Genomic DNA, 21,552 nt, shown 5'->3' with positions numbered 1-21,552 from the left:
TTTTCTCTCCCCTTGAATTTCGAGTCTCAAATTTCAGGTGCGGTTTAGATTTGGCTAATTTTTTTTTTTTTTTCCTTGATTTCGAGTTTCATTTTCCAGATGCGGCTTAGATTCGAGTAAATACGGTAACCATTGTGCAGTATATCTTTAATTTTAGGTGGATAGGCAGCTTCTTATCACAAATAATACTAGTGACATCTCTAAATTGGATCCAGGTGTCTTTGATTCTTACTCAAACCTCCCTCATTTATGTAGCCATCTCACTGTAGTCGAAAACATATCATAATGTGTCCAGCCTGGTAAGAGGAGTTCCATTAATTTGTATAGTTCCAGGAGGTGGAATCATTTTGAGATCCTTAGTCTTATGGATGTTTAAACAGAGGCAAAATCTTTGTAGGCAGTCACACCATCTTTGGTCTTTAGTTTCAAGATTCCCCCTGGTTTTCATTTGATAATGTCTTTCCTCGGCTGTGTATTTTGTATTCATCTAACTTGTTCAATCTATTGCCTCCTTCACTTATCATGTTGATCTGATTTTTTTTCTTTCTGTGTCCTTTGTTTCCCCTCTCGAATTCTACAACACACATTCTCTAATTATCCCATCTGCTCTCATGCAAATCTGACCTCTTTAATTTTCTTCACCATCCTCTGTCAACACCTATGCACTTCAGATGTTAAACTGTTCAGAACCAGAAGGCCACCAACATTACAGTGTCAGGAAATTCTCATCACTGTCCATTCTCCTAATTAATTATCCATACTATCCAAAAACTACATCTTAAAACTATACATAAATTTATTACTTTCATATTAAGGGTCTTCTTCTTCTTTTTCTTATAGTCTAAAACAGAAATTTTACTTTTCCCTTGTCAGTACCATCCTCATACTAAACGTCTCATTCAACCTAGTATGGAATACTTGTGTCTAGAATCTCACCTTGGTAAATTATCAGTTCCACATAATAATTTTGCATAGACATTGCCTTTTCCACCTGATTTCAGTTGATTCCACTGTATTTTCAACATGACCACTGATGACTACAGGCCTTTTATTTGCTCAGAGCTGGTTGTTCCATCATGCTTAGAGCAGACTAGTTTACTACCAGTACTTGATTGATCAATGAATGCAAAGGGAGGGATTAATACCTTCACTTACATTGTCTGCCATCTGGATCTCATCACCAACATTAAAACTAATTTGTCAAAGCTCTTGGAAACTTTAATTTTCATCATAAAACCTCATACATAAATACATCGTAGTTTCTGTTTCTCCTAAATCACACATCCAGAACTGACTGTATAATATTAGCTCTTTTGATAACTGTTTTGTTGGCAGCTTCAATTTTATCTTAAAGCTGTACTTTTGCTGATAAATATCATCAATCTTTCACTCAAAAGTATTACTAATTAATGTTAAGTGCACAGGCTAAACATCTGTATCTTCTTACTTAGCAATCATAGAAAACTGCTTACTCAGTGAAAGATCCATGCCTAAAGACTGGAAAGTGGCACAAGTCACACCATTATTCAAGAAAGGAAATAGAAGTAATCTGATGAATTACAGATCCATATCAATGATGTCAATTTGCAGTAAGATTTTATAATGTATACTGTTTTCGAGCATTATGAGTTACCTCGAACAAAACAATCTGTTGCCACATACTCAGCACAAGTCCAGAAAATATTGCTTTTGTGCAACAAAACTGGCTCTTTCTTCTCATGAAGTAATGAGTGCTATTCACAGCTGATCTCAAATTGATCCCATGTTTCTAGATTTCCAGAAGGGCTTTAATTCTGTTCCTCACAACCAGCTTCTAATCAAGTTACATTCCTATGAGTATTGTCTCAGTTGTTCAAATGGATTCTTGATTACCTACCAGAAAGGTTACAGTTCATAGTAATTGATAGAAAGTCATTGAGTAAAACAGAAATGATATCTGGCTTTTGGCAAGGATGTGTTACTGGTCCTCTGCTGTTCCTAAACTGTATAAGTGATTTAGGAGACAATCTGAGCAGCCCAATTACATTGTTTGCAGATGATGTTGTTATTTACCATCTATAAAGTCATCACAAGACCAAAAACAATTAAAGACTGATTTAGATAAGATATCTATATGGTGCAAAAGGTGCCAGTTGACCCTAAATAATGTAAACTGTGAGGTCATCCACATGAGCACTAAAAGGAATCTGTTAAGGTTTGGTTACATGATAAATTGCACAAATTTAAAGGCTGTCAATTCAGCTAAATACCTAGGTATTACAATTATGGACAGCTTAAATTGGAATAACCAGGTAGATAATGTTGTGAGTAAGGTGAACCAAAGGCTGTGTTTCATTGGTAGATCACTTATAAGATGCAATAAATCCACTAAAGAGACTGCCTGTAGTACACTTGTCAGTCCCTTGCCAGAATATTTCTCTGTGCTATGGGATCCTTACCAGATAGGACTGACAGAATGTGACGATGCTCGCCTGCTTTATTTGTTCGTTGATTGTCCACGGTGACGACGTACTGGCTGAAAAATTAGGGAATGTAAGTGCAATTACAGTCTACTGTAAATGATGTAGCTGACAGAGGCACAGTTGCGTTTCACAGCAGTTTACTTTCACTTTTCACAACCCCCCATATACAAATTTAATATGGCCAGTGCACTATTGTTCTAACTTCCCATAAGCCTCATTAATAATTAGCAGGCAAACATCCACATACTGCTACAGTAGTTTACTGTTGAACATCTATGATCAATAAAAGACTAACCACACAGTTCACAGTCTTTCAAATAAACTGAACAGATGCTGTCATTGATTTAACACACAGCCTATTGGTTTAACACTTATTTCGCTGTTAAGTTGATGCATTGTTGTTGTCCTAACCAACACTGGTTCCTTGTCTGAAACTCGGCTGTGGACTGACGGTCTTGTGACCAAAAATAAGGCCCTTATATATCATCACAATAATAGGCCCTGAAACTACACATTGTTTGATGTTTAATTTACAGAAATTACAATTAAAACTTAACTCATTAAATTAACTGAATACATCGAAAAATGGGTTGTTTTTAACAGTTTCTACAAACAATACGTTGGACAAAACTGTCATTTACTTTGGAATTAATTATGGGCTAGTTTTGCTAACATTTTTTTCGAATAGATTCAAATAAACACTTTAAGATTACTAGTATCTTGTCTTCCAAATGATTATAATTAGTAAAGAATTTATATTTGTTTATTCGTCAACAATAGAATTTAAATGACGAAACAATTACTCATTTTGCTGTATAAATATACTAACTAGAAATAGTCGAAATAAATTCAAAAATTAAATACATACATAAAACAAGCACAAAATTAGATCTGGTGTTAAAACTGAGGGCCAGCCTTTCTCTTTTATGAAAATGCAGATTACACTCATATATGTTAATGGTAATTAAAGGTGGAAACAAACTAAAGGAGGCAGAAGACAAAACAAGATGGGAAGTAAAAATTATCCCAGCTTGCTTCATCACAAGAGGACATGAAAAGGTTCGAAGAAGGTCGCCCATTTTGTGTTATCACGAAATGGGGAGAGAGTGTCACACACATGATAAATGATTTCAGGTGGCAGTCATTGAAACAAAGGCTTTTTGTTTGTGGCAAGGAGCTTTTTGTGAAATTTCAGTCCCCAGGTTTCTCCTTGGAATGCAAAAATATTCTGTTAACAGCCACCTATAGTGAGATAAATTATAATTGCAATAAAATAAGAGAAATTAGTGCTTGCACAGGAAGATTTAAGTTTTCATTTTTCCCTTGCATTGCTTGTGAGTGGAATGATGGAAAGAGAGTGTGAAAGTGGTATGGTGAACACACTGCCAGGAATTTAAGTGTGAATTGTAAATTTGCCATGTAGATGTAGACTGAGTAGAGTGATTCATTCATTCACTCATTCATTCATTTGCTGATTATTCTATAGACTTCATCAGATGAACTGAGTGGAGTTTGGATTGATAAGTTTATTGCTTTATGAAAATAAAAACTAGAGAATAGGATTAGGTAGAAAACTGTTTTGAAGCACAGCTAAAGAACTGTACTGTTGCAGTGCCTAATATGTGGGCGGGCACAATGTTGTGGTGCAAGATCACTTTTTGCATGGCCACCTCAGCTCACTGTGTAAATGGTTTGATAACAATGAATAATGTCTCCAAAATAATCAGTCATGATGGGAGCCTGTGAATCCCAAAAAAATTACCGGATTTTTTTCTGCTTGCATCATCGTGTACTCATCTTCTTCATAAGCAGAACTCAACACAGCACATTATGTGCTGCTGCTATGTGAAGCTGACCAGCTCAGCAATCTCACAAATCATACACTAACATGTTTCTATTACAGTTATGTTAATTATATCGAACATTGTTTCAAAAGAAATCTCATTACTCATGGGGGGCAGCCATAAAGTTTTAATTATCACATAAAAAAATTAACACAACAAATTTTTTGTTTGTCTGCAGTCATAGTACACTTTGAAAACCCTATGCAGCAGTACCGCAGCATGTTGCTTGAGAAGCCAAAACAAAAACAAAATGGCACAGCCTATGGGTATAGCGGAGTACTGTGCTGCAATACATTTTCAGCTGCAGTGGAAATGTTTGCAGCTGCGTCAGGCCAAACCAGATAGTGACAGAACTCATTTGGATTGAACTGCCGTGGTGTCCAACATTTCCACTGCAGCTGAAAATGAATTACTGCACAGTACTCCATTTTATCCATGAGCTGTGCCATTTTGTTTTTGTTTTGGCGTCTCTAGCAATGTGCTATGGTACTGCTTCATGGGGATTTCAATGTGTACTATGACTGCAGACATGTACCTGCAAACAAACAAAAAAAATTAGTTGTGTGAATTTATTTTCAAACAATGGAAAATCCAGGATGGAATGTAACAATATTATGAAAAGGATAGTTATTACTTACCCTATGACAATACTGAGTCACAGATAGGCTCAACAAAAAGTCTGTCACAAAATAAGCTTTCTGTCAACAAGGATTTTGTCAAAAGTAGACAAAACACACACACACACACAAACACACACACACACACACACACACACACACAAGTGCAACTCACACACATGACCAAAGTCTGTGCAACTGAAGCCACTTTTCAGTTGCCACAGACTATAGTCATGTGCGTGTGGTGTGTGTGTCTGTGTGTGTGCGGGGGGGGGGGGGGGGGGGGGGGTGAGTGAGTGAGTGGGTGTGGTCTATTTTTGACAAAGGCCTTGTTGGCCAAAAGCTTATTTTGTGGCAGTCTTGTTGTGCCTATCAATGACTCAGCATCTCTGCTATATGGTGAATAGCAACTATCATTTCATAATATCGTAACTTTATTTGTATATGGTCTTGATTATGTACATTGTGTGTGTGTGTGTGTGTGTGTGTGTGTGTGTGTGTGTGTGTGTGTGTGTGTGTGTGTGAGACAGAGAGAGAGAGAGAGAGAGAGAGAGAGAGAGAGAGAGAGAGAGAGAGACTAACTTCATATTAGTACTAGAAAAAGAGCAAAAGCTTAAATGCTAATGTGATTGTCTAATCTTTTAAGTGTGTCTTTATGCCAACCACGATTTCATGTGGAAATGAGTGGTTTCGTGCCCTCTTTCATTTCCATCATCATTGTCATATTTTTCCCCCCCTATATTTAGTTTGTTGAAGTTCATTGTGGACTATTTTTTCCTTTTATAAATACATGTTGTGATCATTAAGAATCTGTTCTTCCTCTCTGCTTCTCTTTCCATTTCATGCTAATTCTGGTTTTTCTTTACCTACAAATATTATGCTCTGTTGTTTATTGCTGTGGTCCTTTATGAGAGTAATGGTAAATTAGTGCTGCTCACTGTATTATTTTCAGAAAGGCAAATATATCAAGAAACATATTAACAAAACTTATAGTGTCAGTAGATCGCCAGAGAGGATTAACAGAAGCAGAAGAAAATGTTCTGTTAGCAGTGGATATGCACTTTAAGTATCCAGACATTGTGGTGGGAATTGACCTCAGTGGCCATCCATGCAAAGGACGTATTGAAGACTTTTTGCCTCTGTTACAGAAGGCTAGATCATCTGGGTTGAAGTTGTCCCTTCATTGTGCAGAGGTAATGATGCAGCAGTCAGACAGTATGTATCTTTTGTTATGTTCTGTTATTTTGTGATTGTTACTTGTTGCAAACCCCTTTCCAGATTACAACCAATTTTGAATTACACACACAGCAGAAAAAATAAAATTGTATGAATATTATGATGATGTAGTTTACATGATGGAAAGGCAACCAGTCACCTGCAGCTGATTGATGCATAGCATGTGTACATATGTAAAAATTTTGAAAAGTTTCCTATCTCTGTCTCTCTAGCTTCACACCTCAGCTTTGTGGTTCTTATGTTATTAAGTCCCTGTCATCTGCTGCCACTGACTGTCAACTGTCTGCTCTTCTACCTCCCATTACCTCATCATTCTGCCCCTTGCTCCATATCTTTCCCACCCCCAGTTCCTGCAGTTCTTTCCCCTCCCTCCATAACCACTAGCCTGGGAAGATTCATTCATTCATCACATTCTGTAGATCCCATAAAAAAGGAGAAATTTCATGGATGGTGAATGAGTTACAGAGTTCATTAACATAAGACAAAGACCTCAAAGAAACTTCATCTGTATACTGTAATAGCAATAAACTATCACTGTACTTCTTAGTGCTGTTCACTCTTATGCTTTCTAAATTTAATTTTGAGTAGCTTAGTAAAAACGCTGCTATTCTGAGAAAAGATGCTGCCTCCTCAGTTTTTCTGTGGAGCTGTTGCTTATCTGCTGTTAATAGTTAACTGGTAACCCCCTGATTGTTTAAAGAATCAGCCTCCCATGTAGAAACGGTTTCAGATGTCTGAGTACTTTACAAATGAGTTAATGTGTCAAATGTTTGCTTTTAAGCATGTAAGTGAGAAAAAGTTTAGGAAAGGTTTGAATTTATGCTTAAAGTTTGTTGCAAGTCACTAAGTGCTCTCATTATGAAAACTGAATGAATATAAACTGGTTAATTTGTGCTCCATTTCAAACAAAACCTAGTTTTTATATCTAAAAACAAAGATGATGTGACTTACCAAACGAAAGCGCTGGCAGGTCGATAGACACACAAACAAACACAAGTTTTTCACGCATATAAATGTTTATGACAACATATCTTCTGACCTATGTGTCGTAGAATGATATAATGTTGCAGATACATTCAGTGATATGCGTATATACTCTCTGCAAAGTGTGTTGAAAATTGAATAAGTAGTAAAGAAGTAATAAATTAAAATGCCAAGCCTGTTGATGAAGCATTACTGCATGCCATTGTTAGTTTTTCACGCAGCAAAATGTTTATCACTTGATACCCTGTGAACTATGTGTCGTACGCTGATATAATACTGCAAGTACATTAATGGTATATGTGGATACTGTTTGCAAACTGTGTTGCATATACAATTAACAGTAAATAAGTAATAAATGAAAATGCCATACCTGATGCTGCCATGAACAGTGAACATGTAGTAAACAATGAATTATTTTTCTTTCACCGTTTAGTGGGAGGTGCCAGTGAGAAAATGGTTCAAAATAGTTTGAAACTGTGTGTAAAAAAAAAAAAGAAGTCAGTTGGACGTCGCTAAATGCTCTCGTTCTCAAATAACATCACACACACACACACACACACACACACACACATACACACACAAACACAGTTTCTAACTGTAATACCCACTTTATGGTGTTAACTATTTAATATAAGATTATACCTCTTAATGAGTAGATTATGACAGAATTTCAAGTATTTTAAATTCCATCAATAATTACGCAAAATATTGAAAATCATATTTTTGTTGCCCCCATGGAAGCTGTCAGATGGCAGCCTGCAAATTGGTCTGGGTGCTATGCTTCAGGTTCTGGGATGATCGTTTAGCATAAATAGTTACTTGATTTCAGTAGTGTTTTTCAAATGAATTACCTATAAATATTGAGTCCCACTTACAAAGGGTGGTGCAAAAGTCACTACACACTTACTTAACTTACTTTAATTTTTAATAATCTGAACGTGGTACAAGCCTACCAACATATTACAGTATACATCTCCTCTTTTTATATTCAAACTGTCTTCCTTGTTGCTGATACACCACTGACATGTGCCTGGCACACTCTGACCCACAAGCATACACAACTCAGTGTTGTTGTGTAGATTGTGGAAGGCATCCGTGAGCTCTTCAAGAGTTCATGGTTTTACATTCCAGTGGTGTTCCACACGCCCACCAGCACCTCCTGCTGCAGTCCAGCCACAGGGATTTCCCGCCCAATAAAAGGCAGGGACAAATGTGAAAGCAACCAAGTTATACATCAGCTATGCTGCAATTAGTGTGCAATGTTCTGTGTGTGCATGACAAGAAACCAATTACATACTTGCATGGATGGCCACCACCAGACTAGCAAACCAGAAACTTGACGATCCAGTTGCCGAGTATGCTGCACACCAGAACATATATGACTTCAACATCTGGTCTGCAACTCGTGGTCTCGCAGTCGCGTTCTTGCTTCCCGAGCACGGGGTCCTGGGTTTGATACCCGGCGGGGTCAGGGATTATCACCTGCTTCGAGATGACTGGGTGTTCGTGTTGTCCTCATCATTTCATCTTCGTTCATAAAAAGTGGCAAGATTGGGCTGAGCAAAGGTTGGGAATCTGTATGGGCGCTGATAACTGCGCAGTTGAGTGCCCCACAAACCAAACATCATCATCATCTTCAACATCTGCTCCATCACATGAGCCATTCAGATACTCCCTTCCAGCACATGCTTATTTAAACTACACAGATGGTCATTGTGTCTCCAACATGTCCTGTGCTCTCGCATTGCCTCTGGCCTAAACTTGTGTTAAGCCGTTCCTGTTACCTCACCTTAGTTTTTCTCTTCTCTCTTTTGTTCACATCGCTTCCACTCCATGCACATTGTGCACTGCCTTGTCCTATTACAGGGTTTCCCTAAAGGAATGACCCAATTTTAAATAGAATTATTTATTAGGAAGAAGGGCTTAACACCAACAAATTGCATACTAAATTACTCAGAAAAAGACAGAAGTTTATAATAATCCATCATAAATGTTCAATATGTCCTCCATTGGCTGCACGGATGACATCTAGCCGATAGCCGAATTCATCCCAAACTGAGCGTAAGGTGTCTTCTGTCACTGAAGCTACAGCAGCTGATATTCTGGTTTTTAGTTCATCAATGTCATGAGATAAGGGAGGAATGTAAACACATTGTTTAACATTTCCCCACAGGAAGAAATCACATGGTGTTAAGTCAGGGGACCTAGGAGGCCAAGAGTGTAAAGTCTGGTCATGCATTCCTGTACGCCCTATCCAACGTTGAGGCATATTGGCATTGAGGAAACTGCACACGTTGTGCTAGTGCGGTGGTACTCCATCTTGCTGATAGATGAAATTGTCAGAGTCAAGTTGTGGGAATAACCAGTTCCGTAGCATTGCAAGATATGATTCAAGTTACAGTTTCTTCCTAAAAAAAAGTAGGGTCAATAAATCTTGCTTTGCGAAACAACACAAAAAACATTCACTTTTGGTGAATCACTTTTGTGTTCAATTGTTTCATGAGGATTTTCGAGCCCCCATATATGCACATGATGACGGTGAACCTTACCGCTAGTATGGAAAGTTGCCTCATCGCTGAATATCAACCATGACATAAAAGTGTCATCTTCCATGTCTTCTAGAATAGCATTGCTAAAGTCCATGCATTTCACTTTGTCAGTATCTTGAAGAGCTTGTATCAGTTGTAATCAGTATGGTTTTAAGGGCTAAATGACGCTGTAACATACGCCACACTATCATGTGCGGTAACGCAAGTTCTCGGCTAGCATGACGTGTAGACTTGCGGGGGCTCCACTCCAATGCTCATTGGATTTGTTCCACTGTTTGCTCAGGAATGCATGGCTGGCCAGGAGTTTTAGCTTTATAGAGGCACGCTGTTTCTTCAAACTGTTTATACCACCGTTGAATGTTCTTTGGTGATGGTGGTTCAGCACGAAACTGAATATGAAATGCGCGCTGAACTGCAATCACTGATTGAGTACGACTAAATTCAATAACACAGTACACCTTGTGTTGCGCAGATGCCAATATTGCATGAGACTGGCTGCACACTCCAGGTCAGCGCTCATAGTGACATCTAGCGGATTTTTTTCTGAAACTCTAGACCATGCCCATTACATCTAGTGCTGTTTCAGTTACCAAGTGACATTTGTCTCAATGTTATTACAAGTTAAAATCAGGTCATTCATTTTGGGACACGCTGTACTTCTCTCTCCCCACCCCCCACCCAAGTGGCCATCCCCCCTCCCTCTTTCTCCCCCCCTCTCTCCATCCATCCCCCTACTGACTCTCCTCCTCCTCCTCCTCCTCCTCCTCCTCCCCCCCTCCCTTTCCCTTCCCCCCTTTCAACCTTCTCCATCTTCATCTTTATTGCTGTGGCCATGTGTGTGTGTGTGTGTGTGTGTGTGTGTGTGTGTGTGTGTGTGTGTGGTGTATTTCAGTGCGCGATGCGCCAGCCTCACGGCAAACGGCGGACGAAGGCTGGCCGGTGCATTATGCAGGTGACACAGTTTTGCAACGAGCATCGGTATGTTTGTACATGCGCAGCAGCCATCAGAACGCAGCGTTAGCAGAATTACGCAGGTGCGGGTCGCATGTGGCGCGGTTGTGTTAGCCAACTCATCGAGAACCTTCTAATAAACACGCCGCCGCGTAACCGGCAGATTCAGCAGCGATCTGCACTATTTAAGGGCATGAGAGGTGGGCATCGGCATTCGGTTCGACCGACTGGGCATTCGGTCGCTGTCACGTCATCACCCGTGACGCTGTCTCCGAGGACTGGTCAGTGGGGGGCGTTGCCCACTGCTGCATCGGCGACTCCCGGTGTCGTCACGAGCTGCCGCATCTGCAAACTGGGCCGTGCCTCGTGCTGCTAACATCCTACCGCCTGCTCAGCCACTGACTGAGCGCGGCACCGCGTTCCCCGGACAGCATGCATCAGCACGTCTCCACCATGACACGAGCAGTGGGGCTGAGCTACCAGAAAATGCCTTGGGAGAACCAACAATAAAGAGGAAGATTGCTGAAAACAGCCACCTTCTTCTACCCAGCCACACCTTACAACCCCGACCGTGTCACCCACTCCAGCCATCCTATTACAAGTGGTGTCAGTCGGGCAACCTGCGCATCACACACTCCTGTTACAATTGGTGACAATAGTGGTCTTCTCCCTGGATTTGGAGGAAATTGTGCGTGGTAATCAACGAGGATATGTGGTTCCCTTCCTGTTCTTCTTTCTGGGCTTACTGTAGTCTTGATTCGATAGTTGGTAGTGATGGAGCAGTCTGTGTCAGCCGAGGTGGCTATTCAGCAGCTACTTGAGCAAGTGTTGGAATTAGAGATAGAGCTTGCTCGGTCTAAAGAAGCAAGCAAAGAACGGTTTCCTGTTAATGCAGTAATTCTTGACACTAATGCTGCATCTTTGGTCACCTCTTTCTCGGGAAAAGCTGGGGAGGATGTTATGATTTTTTTTATTTTTTTTGTATTTTTTATTTTATTTTATTTTATTTATTTATTTATTTATTTATTTTTTTTTTTTTGAGAACCTTAGCACAGCCGCTAAATTGGGAAATTGGGGTGCAGAAACACTTTTGCATGTGGCTAAGTTGAAAGTAACTGATGATGCCAGAGCCTAAGTTACATACCATGAAGAATTAAGGGATGCTCGGACATTTGAAGTATTCAAAAGAGGGTTGCTGGAAGGATATCGGAGGAAAAATATGTCTAGATATTATCGGGAACAATTGAATAGAATGTATCAAAGGAATGAGCAATCAATAGAAGCTTTTGTAGATCGAATTCGAAAAATTAATGTTAATACCTATGAGCTAACGGATTCCGATAGGGTTAATGAAGCCATTCTGCAGGAAGCTGAGCAGAGGGCACTAGACGCATTTTTGTGGGGAATACAACCCGAAACCTCCCACTAGATTAGGATGGAATTCCATAAGACTCTCAATGAGGCAGTCGGAATCGCTGTGGTGTTAGAGGAAGTTGAAGCAGTAACAAAGACGCGGGACAGGAAAGCAGTATTTAATGCAGAAATAAAATGTTTCAGATGTGGTCAGATGGGACACATTAGACGCGATTGCAAGGAAGTGAAGTGCAGGAAATGCAGACGTTGGAGTCATATGGAGCTTAATTGCAATGGATCCTGGCAGAAACATGATAGGAACCTGCAAGGTGGGCCTCACCCCCCTCAGTTAAATGGGGCAGGGGGTGGTGTGTCCACTGTGCAACACCCCCGGTAAGGATTAATGCTAGTGCAGAATCAGTGGCAGACTATTTTCTGACCAGCTTGGTGAGGGGCAGACCGTGCAAATTTTTATTGGATACCGGGTCTCAGATATCCGTGGCGAGAAAAATAGAAATGTACTCAGTAAAGTAGAATTAAAATCACCACGCTGGGCGTTAAGTGGCGTGTGTGGGGCAGGTGAAGTCACTCGGTTCAGCGGTGTTAAACTTCCGAGTGTGAATGAGGAACTTCCAGGTGAAAGTAGAAGTTCTTCCAGTTGTTGGCAGCAGCTATGATGTCATACTCGGACTGGATTTCTTGGTTGCGCATCACGCAAAAGTTAACCTGGAACGGCATACAGTAGAACTGGATGGAATACAATTTCACCTAGGTTCTGTGGCCAGAAAACCATTACTGTCGCAAGGAAACGCCCAGACGTTGGGTGGGCCACCTAAATTGCGTACAAGGTCCCTTAGGGCTCACTCGCAGGATACTATACCGAAGGGTACAGGGAAAGTAATCTGGGCAGATGTTGGAGCTAGCATGCCGGTAAATTCGTTGTGTGTCGTTGAACCTTTGTCTGAGATGAGCCACTGGATTAAATGAAGTGTTTTACGTGCCATAGCGTGTCCTACGTGTGGGAGATAGAAGGAAAAAAGTTTCTGCCTGTCAGTAATGATAATTTTGGCCTTGAAGAGATGCAGTTAGCATGGGGTACTGTGATAGCAAATCTGGAGATAATAGGGGAAGATGAACAAGATAAGGATTTCACAGCAGATTACACAATGCCGGGAGAGTCTGTCAGCTGGTCTGCACTGAAGGGTAAAGTTGCACATTTAGAAGGGCAAGACAGAGAAGTCGTGGAGAACCTTTTGACGGAATATAAAGAGTTATTTAATTCTCATGGTCCATTGCCTGCCACACCGTTAGTTCAGCATTACATCCCCACTGGGAATGAAGCACCGGTGTATAAACGTCTGTATCGTGTTCCGTGTTCCAAAAATTTTACATCCTGTCGTGGAAGAATTTATTAATCAACAGCTTAGGGATGGGATAACAGAAACCAGGAGTAGTCCCTGTTCCGCTCCTGTTGTAATAGTGGGTAGAAAATCACCTGATGGGGGCAAGGCATATCGTTTTTGTTGTGATTATCGTTTCCTGAATTAAAAAACTGTATCGGATGCATACCCAATGCCCAATATCACTGAAACTCTGGATAATTTGGGTCAGTGTCGGTATTTCACGACCAGTTGGAGGTCCCTCTGGAAGACCGACTGAAGACAGCTTTTTCAACACCTACAGGTCATTTTCAGTATCAGTGAATGCCTTTTGGATTCAAAAATGCTCCGGCAACCTTCCAACGGTTACTAGATAGCATGTTACGAGGGCTGAAACCTAATCAGTGTATGGTATATTTGGACGACATATTTGTTTTCTCAAAGGACGTGCAAGGACATGTGCGTCGTTTGCACGAAGTTTTCGATAGTCTGAAAGCAGTGCGGTTAACTCTTCATATGGAAAAATGTCATTTTATGTTGCAAGAAGTCCGTTATTTAGTTCATATTATAGGACAGGAGGGTGTCCTCACGGGTCCAAAACTTGTAGAGGCGGTAATGAATTTCTCAACACCTACAAAAGTAAAAGAGTTGCAGTCTTATTTAGGTCTCACCAATTTTTGCAGGAGGTATACTCCAAAATTTGCGGAAATTGCAAGGCCCATCACGCAGTTGTTGAAGAAGGGAGCAAAATTTCACTGGTCAGCAGAATGCGAAGAGGCTTTTCAAAAGTTAAAAAATTTGTTAACATCTAGTCTGGTTTTGGCTTCTCCAGATTTTAGTAAGCAGTTTATATTATCTTGTAACTCTAGCAATTTTGCTTTGGGCATTGTATTATCTCAGGAAATAGATGGACAGGAACACCCAATAGCATATGCTTCCAGACAGCTAAACAATGCAGAAAAAAATTACTCAGCAACCGAGGAGGAGCTATTGGCATTAATTTTCGGAATAACCTCTTTCCAGTGTTATTTGTATGGATGACATTTCAAGGTGATTACTGACCATGCAGCACTTAAGTGGTTGTTAGGGCTTAAAGACCCAATGAGTAGATTAAGTAAGTGGGCTTTGTGTCTTAGTGAGTACAATTTTGAAGTGATTCATTGACCAGGTAAATCGGATGGAAACGCGGATGATCTGAGTCGTAAAATATGCGCCATGGAATGCACAGGAATAAATGAGAATGAATGGGTGGAGGCACAAACCGCTGACACAGATTGTCAATGATTTACCTCACAGCAACAGTTTGTTATGGAAGACGGGATATTGTACCATAAAACTAGGAACGGTCCACGCATAGTCGTACCAGAAAAATTGCGAAGCGAAATTTTAAGGCAAGCACATGATTCAATGTTTTCTGGTCATTCAGATCGAAGAGCAATGGAAAGGAGGGTAGCACAGAGTTATTGGTGATCAACGCATAGGCAAGATGTCGATTAATACGTAAAAAATTGCATTCTGTGTGCTCAACGGGCGGAATTGAATCATCAGAAAATTGTGTTGCAACAACTACCGGAAGCGCGTAGACCTCTCCAATTACTTGGCGTAGACGTCTTAGGACCGTTTGTGCAAACACCAGCAGGTAATCACTGTGTTTTAACAATAATAGATCATTTTTTGCGCTGTGTGTCTATGACAGCTATTCCAGACCAGCGAGCCAAAACAGTGGCTCACGCCATGGTACATCAATGGATATTGAAATTCGGAACACCTGAAACCATAATTACAGATCAAAGTTCAAACTTTATGTCCGATTCGATGAAACAGTAATGCAATTTGTTGCATGTAAAGAAATTGAGAACAAGTGCATTACACCCGCAGGCTAATGGTCGTAAGGAGAGAGTTCATCATACAATAGCTAAGATGTTAAGTTATTATGTAAATTCTCAACACAGCAATAGGGATACCCTATTGGCATTTGTAACCACGGCGTATAACTCAAAAGTGCATGAAAGTACAGGATTGTCTCCGTATGAAGTACTGTTCGGTCGTAAGATGCCATCTCCATTTGAATTGCTCAAGACCCCACCAGGAACCGATATTTTGGCTGTTAAGGATTTATCCACAAAGTTGAAAACAATCTGGCAGCAGGTGAAAAAAATGAACACTAAAGTGTTAGAGAGACAGGACAAAGTTCACAATAGAAAGGTGGCTTTACGCAAATATCATGTAGGACAATGGGTGATGATGACTAATCTGTATGTGCCAAAAGGCAAAATGAAAAAATTTGTATCCCATTATCAAGGTCCTTTCCAGGTGATCGAGATGACATCCCCAGTGAATGTAAAATTACAGCTTCCAACTTGCCCTACTATTGTGCGTGTGAGCTGAATTAGGCCTTTCAAGGGGAATTTTGAGGAACTTCCTTCATTTTCTGCAGTAACTTCTCGTGGAGAGAAAAATGAATCTAAGAAAAAGAATAAGAAAGGAGTAGATGAACAAGAGAACCAAGTTAATTGTGGAAGTGATCAGACATGATATTATGCTCTTAGGCCATGCGTAAAAAGGAAGAGCTAATGTGAGTTGTTTTTCTTTTGTTTCTGAGAAGGTGTGACGTTCTGGTAAGACCAGCAGTTCCAGCATCATGGGTTGCACTGAAGAGGGAAGAGGGAAGGTGTACACTATCTCTCAGTATAGTTATTCTGTTTTGCTGTTGCAACTTAGCTGAAGCCTTGAAGGTACATCCTATATCAAGTGATATTTTGTTCTCACGACAAGCGTACGTAATTATGTCCGGACATCAATGGACCTTAAGGGTGGACTGTAATATTTGGGCGGTTGAAGACGAAACCTGTAAATTAGAGGATACATTTAATGAACTTCATTCCATGGTGGCTAATCAATCAAGGTTTAATGACACACAGGGGTAATAGCGGCTACCACAATCAGCTTTTGCACGCAATGCGCGGGCACCTAACCCTGGTACTGTTACTTATGGAACAACTTCGGGAAGGATTACGGAAAGTTCAATCGGAATTGCCCACATCCTTGGAGCTACTGATGACATTAACAGACGAACACTTATCTCTGTACTACAAAATGGCCACTGTTACCAGTGTGCGGACAGGCACCCTGCTGAGAATTCATATCATAATACCATTAACATGTAAGGATTGTAAATTTGAATGTTAAACCTTGCATACATATCCAGTGAAGTGGGAAATTTTGCAGAAATTCATACAATTAACCGTATGTGAAATACTGTTAGTGGCATGTAACAGACAAGCTCATGCGTTCCTCACTGCACAAGACTTGCTGCGTTGTCGAACAGGTCCAGTTACCATCTGCCCCGTGAAATTGTTACACACTGTTCCCAAATCTTGTGAGTATTTTCTATTCCGCTCTCAAGAACCAGTTGCGGAGTGCCCTAAGGAAATTATAGAAGGCACGGAGCAGTTCTTTCAGCAAGTGGGTCCACATTGGGTATATTCAGTAATGGAAAATACAGTTGTTATTTGCGTTTGTTACGAGGAGGGTAAGCAAGGGAGTATGCAAAGAATAGAATTACAGGAGCAGGGACTGTTAATTAACGGCACACAGTGTGACATTTCAAGGCCAACTTTCCGTTTACCAGCCGTGATTACTGGAGCTACAATCATGAACATAACACGCTCATTGATCTATGTACCCAACCAACCGGTGCAATTCATCATGAAAGAAAATCTCACTGTTTTGAATAGCACATTAGACCCGACTTTGCTCGCCTCTCTGGACTGGATGCTAGCAGCTCAGGATGGACGTATAACTATGGAACATCTTTTTCAACGAGTGCATGAGTACCGTAATGAGCATAAGCAACGCTTACTAGTTATTGAATCATCAACCACCGCCACCTGTATTTTTATCTTTGTCTTAGGATTAGTGTACTATCGGCTCAAGAGGAAGGTAGCCCAGATCCCACCCCCTTCCAACCTTTAATGTAAGGGTCCAGACAAAATCACTGAACAGTTGTGAGGCACTGCAGCAGAACACTGAGTAGTGTTTATGGGCAAAGATTAGACTGAGGATAGAAGTGAATGAACACAGTGTAAATAGTAAATCAATCACATTTTGTGGTGTTTGTGAAGTGAACTGTAGTTGTTTTGACTTTTTGGTTGAATTCAGGGATGAATTCTTTTCGTACGAGGGAGGAATTGTAGAGGACAAGGGGTTATCTTTAGGAAATACAGTGCGAAATTGAGATTTAGTGTGTTCCAGTACATGATGCACCAGCCTCACGGCAAACGGCGGACGAAGGCTGGCCGGCACGTTATGCAGGTGACACAGTTTTTCAACGAGCATCGGTATATGTGTACGTGCGCGGCAGCCATCAGAATGCAGCGTTAGCAGAATTACACAGGTGCGGGCCACGTGTGGCGTGGTTGTGTTAGCCAACTCATCGAGAACTTTCTAATAAAAACACCGCTGCGTAACCGGCGGATTCAGCAGAGATCTGCACTATTTAAGGGCATGAGAGGTGGGCATTGGCATTCGGTTCTACCAACTGGGCGTTTGGTCGCTGTCACGTCATCATCACCCGTGACGCATGTCTCCGAGGACCGGTCGGTGGGGGGCGTTGCCCGCTGCTGCATCAGCGACTCCCGGTGTCATCACGAGCTGCCGCATCTGCAAGCTGGGCTGCACCTCGTGCTGCTAACATCCTACCGCCTGCGCAGCCACTGACCGAGTGCGGCACTGCGTTCCCCGGACAGCGTGCATCAGCACGTCTCCACCATGACACGAGCAGTGGGGCTGAGCTACCAGAAAATGCCTTGGGAGAACCAACAATAAAGAGGAAGATTGCTAAGAACAGCCACCTTCTTGTACCCAGCCATGCCCTACAACCCCGACCACGTCACCCACTCCGGCCATCCTACTACAGTGTGTGCTGTTTTTCTGTCTTACATCTGGGTTTCATGTGTTAATCTGCTATAGGTGAGAGGTTGCCTTTCCCTTATTTTAGGTAATGTGAGTATGTAGATGTGTAGGTCTTCCGTGTGGGAAGTGTACTGAATGAATTCTTAATACTGTAGGATACAGTTATATGTGCTTTGCTTTATTAGTATCACAACTAACTCCATGGGGAGTATGCTTGCCCTTGGACCTTGTAGAAGAACAAAGATGTTGGTAGTGTCAGAGATTGTAGTTTATGACATATTACACATCTCCTACAGGTTAAGTCCCCATGTAGCATCCCCACTCATAGTGTCGAGCATCAGGGGGAGGAGGAATATCATTTTCTTATAGTCAAGGGTGTAATCGTCGAGGTGAGGTGCTGGTCGACAGGATTGCGAAGTGGCGTCCAGAGGGATGTGAGAAGAATGGGCCAAAGGTGTCATTGCAGCAACTTTGGTTGGTGCAGATGTCAATTTGCTGCCATGTGTCAGCAATAGATGATGAAGTGTGAGTGTCCTGAGCATAGGTAGCATCGTGTAGGACCCGGGCGGGTTTGAGTATGTGCAATGTTGTGAGTTTTTTGCGAGGAAGTATGTCAAAGGTGGTTTCTCCTCTCCGCAGGACCTCGAGGGGCTGGTGGGATGCCCTTGCAGTGTCATTGTGAGGCACGATGAACTCAAAATTCACTAGGGCCTCACATGCGAAGATCTCGGCACGTCCGTGAGGCTGTCGCGATTGTATTCTAATACGCAAGATGTGCCTTTTCAGTCACTCAGTGTGGTGCCATCACTCTACCAGTTTGCTGCTCTGTGGGAGGTAGGCAGTGGTGTGGTAATGTTTAACACCACATAGGTTGTGAAGCTCCACGGATGAGGCCGACTAGCAACACTGGTCCAAGGTGATGGCAGCCTGACATGTGTAGTGCGAAATCCGTATTGCACGAATATCCTTGCTGTGATCTTTAGAGTAATAGCCAGTGGGGACGGGGCCTTGACCTACCTGATAATGTGGTCAGTCGCATAAAACTAGTATCTGTCGCCAGTGGCCACCGGCAGCAGACCGACTGTATCCTTATTTTTGTAGCATTGGCATGCTTTGCAAGCCTGTGTCCGCTGTCTGCAATTTTGTTTCACATCTGCCCAGACAAAACATTCGGTGACTAGCTCGGTAGAAGGTTGTACCGCCAGGAGTGACAAGCGGTGGAGGCTGTTGAAGGCACATTTCTGCACCAGAAGTGGAACTGAAGGGTGGATTCTACCTTACAACACATTGCACCAGATTTGTTTGTCAGAACCGGGAAGAGTGGGGCTTTCAAATTTCAGGCCAGCCAGTTCATCCCTCAGAAGCTTGCAGATTTGTGGATCTGCCAAGGCAAGCTCTTTGTAGTTAATGCTCATAGGTAGCATATTGATGTGTTACAGGTAGTCCACCACTATGTTGTCAGTACTCTTGGTGTGTTGGACATTGGCAGTAAACTGACCGACATAGCCGAGGTGGTGGAAACGTCTCAGAGGGCAATCTGTACCCAGGTTATGTATAGCTTTTGCGAGGTGTTGACGGTCAGTATAAATTGTGCCCTGCCTTCTACATGTGCTTTGAAATGCCACAACTGCCTTTTACATGCCTAGCAGGTTGCGGTTGAAGGTGGACTATTTGCATTATGAAAGAGTAATTCGTAAAAGGATACACAGTAGTTGCTGTTCCCCATTGTCAAGTTGTTGGGGAGTGCCCCAATTGCTATCTCACTGGCATCAACTGTGGCAGACAAGAGGGTGTTTGTGAAGGGGTGAGCAAGCGTGAAGGCCTGTTCGGGGAGAGTTTGATATTTTCAAACGCCTGTTGCATTTCCTTTGTCCATGTCAGAGGCTGCTTGTCACATTTGTTTTTACCTGCAAGCATATCTATGAGCGGGACTTGCATTGCCACAGCTTGTGGCAGAGGACTTCTATAGAAATTTATTGCTCTGAGAAACCTCTGTAATTTCTTATAGTTGGTCAGTCAAGCAAGTGATTGTATTAGTTCAGTTCATTCTGACATATGTCAAACCATGGATTGGCTGATGAAGTGGCTGAGGAATTAATTATGCTTGGCCAAGTTGACATTCCTTATCATTTGTCACTACACCATAGTGTTTGAGTGTTTCAAAAATGATGCAGAGGTGCTACTCATGTTTTTGTTGTGAAGGTGGAAAAACCAAAATGTCATCTAAATGTGAAAAACAGAAAGAGAATCTTAACATTATTTTGTCAGTAAAATGACTGCATTTTTAAGCTGTATGGTACAAATAAAAAATCACACGACCGGAACAGTGTTATTACTACTGTTTTTGGTACATTGTCACTCACCGTAGGGATCTGGAGATACACTTTTTGCAGTCTATCACACTGAAAATAGAAAATCAGCTAAGCCACGCATAAAATACTGGATGTTTGGACTGGGGTATCGATCAGTTATTGCATGTGCATTTGAGGAATGGTAATCGCCACACAGTTTGTATGATCAGTCTTGTTTGGGCACCAGGTGATTGGTGGCCAAAAATTCTCTGATCATATTTCTCTCTGAGTATATCTGCCCGTAACAATTCTTCTGTGATATTTTTGGTTGCACGCAGTCCGTTGCATGCCAGGTGCCGCACTTTAAATTTGATCCATGGTCCTGGCATGGTTCTTATTTGGTTGCGTTTCACCCTCCACTGTGTAATTTGTGTGCAGTGAGGGTGGGGCTATGGGAGCATATGTGGGGGTAGTGTACACACTGTGAAGGTTGTTCACCATACTGACCTGTGAATATGGTGTGGTGTGTGTTGGTCAGTTGGAGCTTGTTGTCCCGTGTTGTTGTTCTTGTCATAGGGGTGCGAGGTAAGCTTGCATGTTGTCCAGCTCCGTTTGTAACAAATGTAATTAAAGTTTCAGGTCAGAGTTTTCTTTCAGCATTCCTACCCTTTCCTGTTTAGTCTCTTCTTATATCTAGGTCATTGTGTGGAGGTCATATTCCCTGGGTGTTCAAGGGTGACTGTCCTGAAGGGAGCACCCGGTTTTTGTTCTAGATGGAGCAGGGGTCGATGCCTGAGTTCTGACTCCCCTGTAATAGTCTGGCATGATAACCCTGCTGCTAGGTCTGACAGGGAGTGAGAAGTGGAAGTTGCAGTGGGAGTCTGCCCCCAACATTGGTTCATACAAGTCAGTGATGACAAAGTGCCAAGTGCATATGCTTCTAGCCCGAGGTCCGCTGTCTACTCAGCTGTC

General features: G+C 41.7%; 1 protein-coding gene across 1 annotated transcript in view; it reads left to right on the top strand.

Moving 5' to 3' along the window:
- Positions 1–21,552, top strand: part of LOC124797946 (adenosine deaminase-like protein) — an 85,486-nt gene that overhangs the window by 51,162 nt on the left and 12,772 nt on the right. The window contains exon 4 of the mRNA XM_047261090.1: positions 5,876–6,116. Coding sequence (XP_047117046.1) covers positions 5,876–6,116 — 241 coding nt within the window. The remainder of the gene's footprint in view (positions 1–5,875; positions 6,117–21,552) is intronic.

This window comes from Schistocerca piceifrons, chromosome 5 (genome assembly GCF_021461385.2).
Source record: "Schistocerca piceifrons isolate TAMUIC-IGC-003096 chromosome 5, iqSchPice1.1, whole genome shotgun sequence".
In the NCBI taxonomy this organism is placed as follows: domain Eukaryota; kingdom Metazoa; phylum Arthropoda; class Insecta; order Orthoptera; family Acrididae; genus Schistocerca; species Schistocerca piceifrons.
Note: the sequence above shows the minus strand (reverse complement) of the source record. Positions and strands in the feature narration are given on the sequence as shown.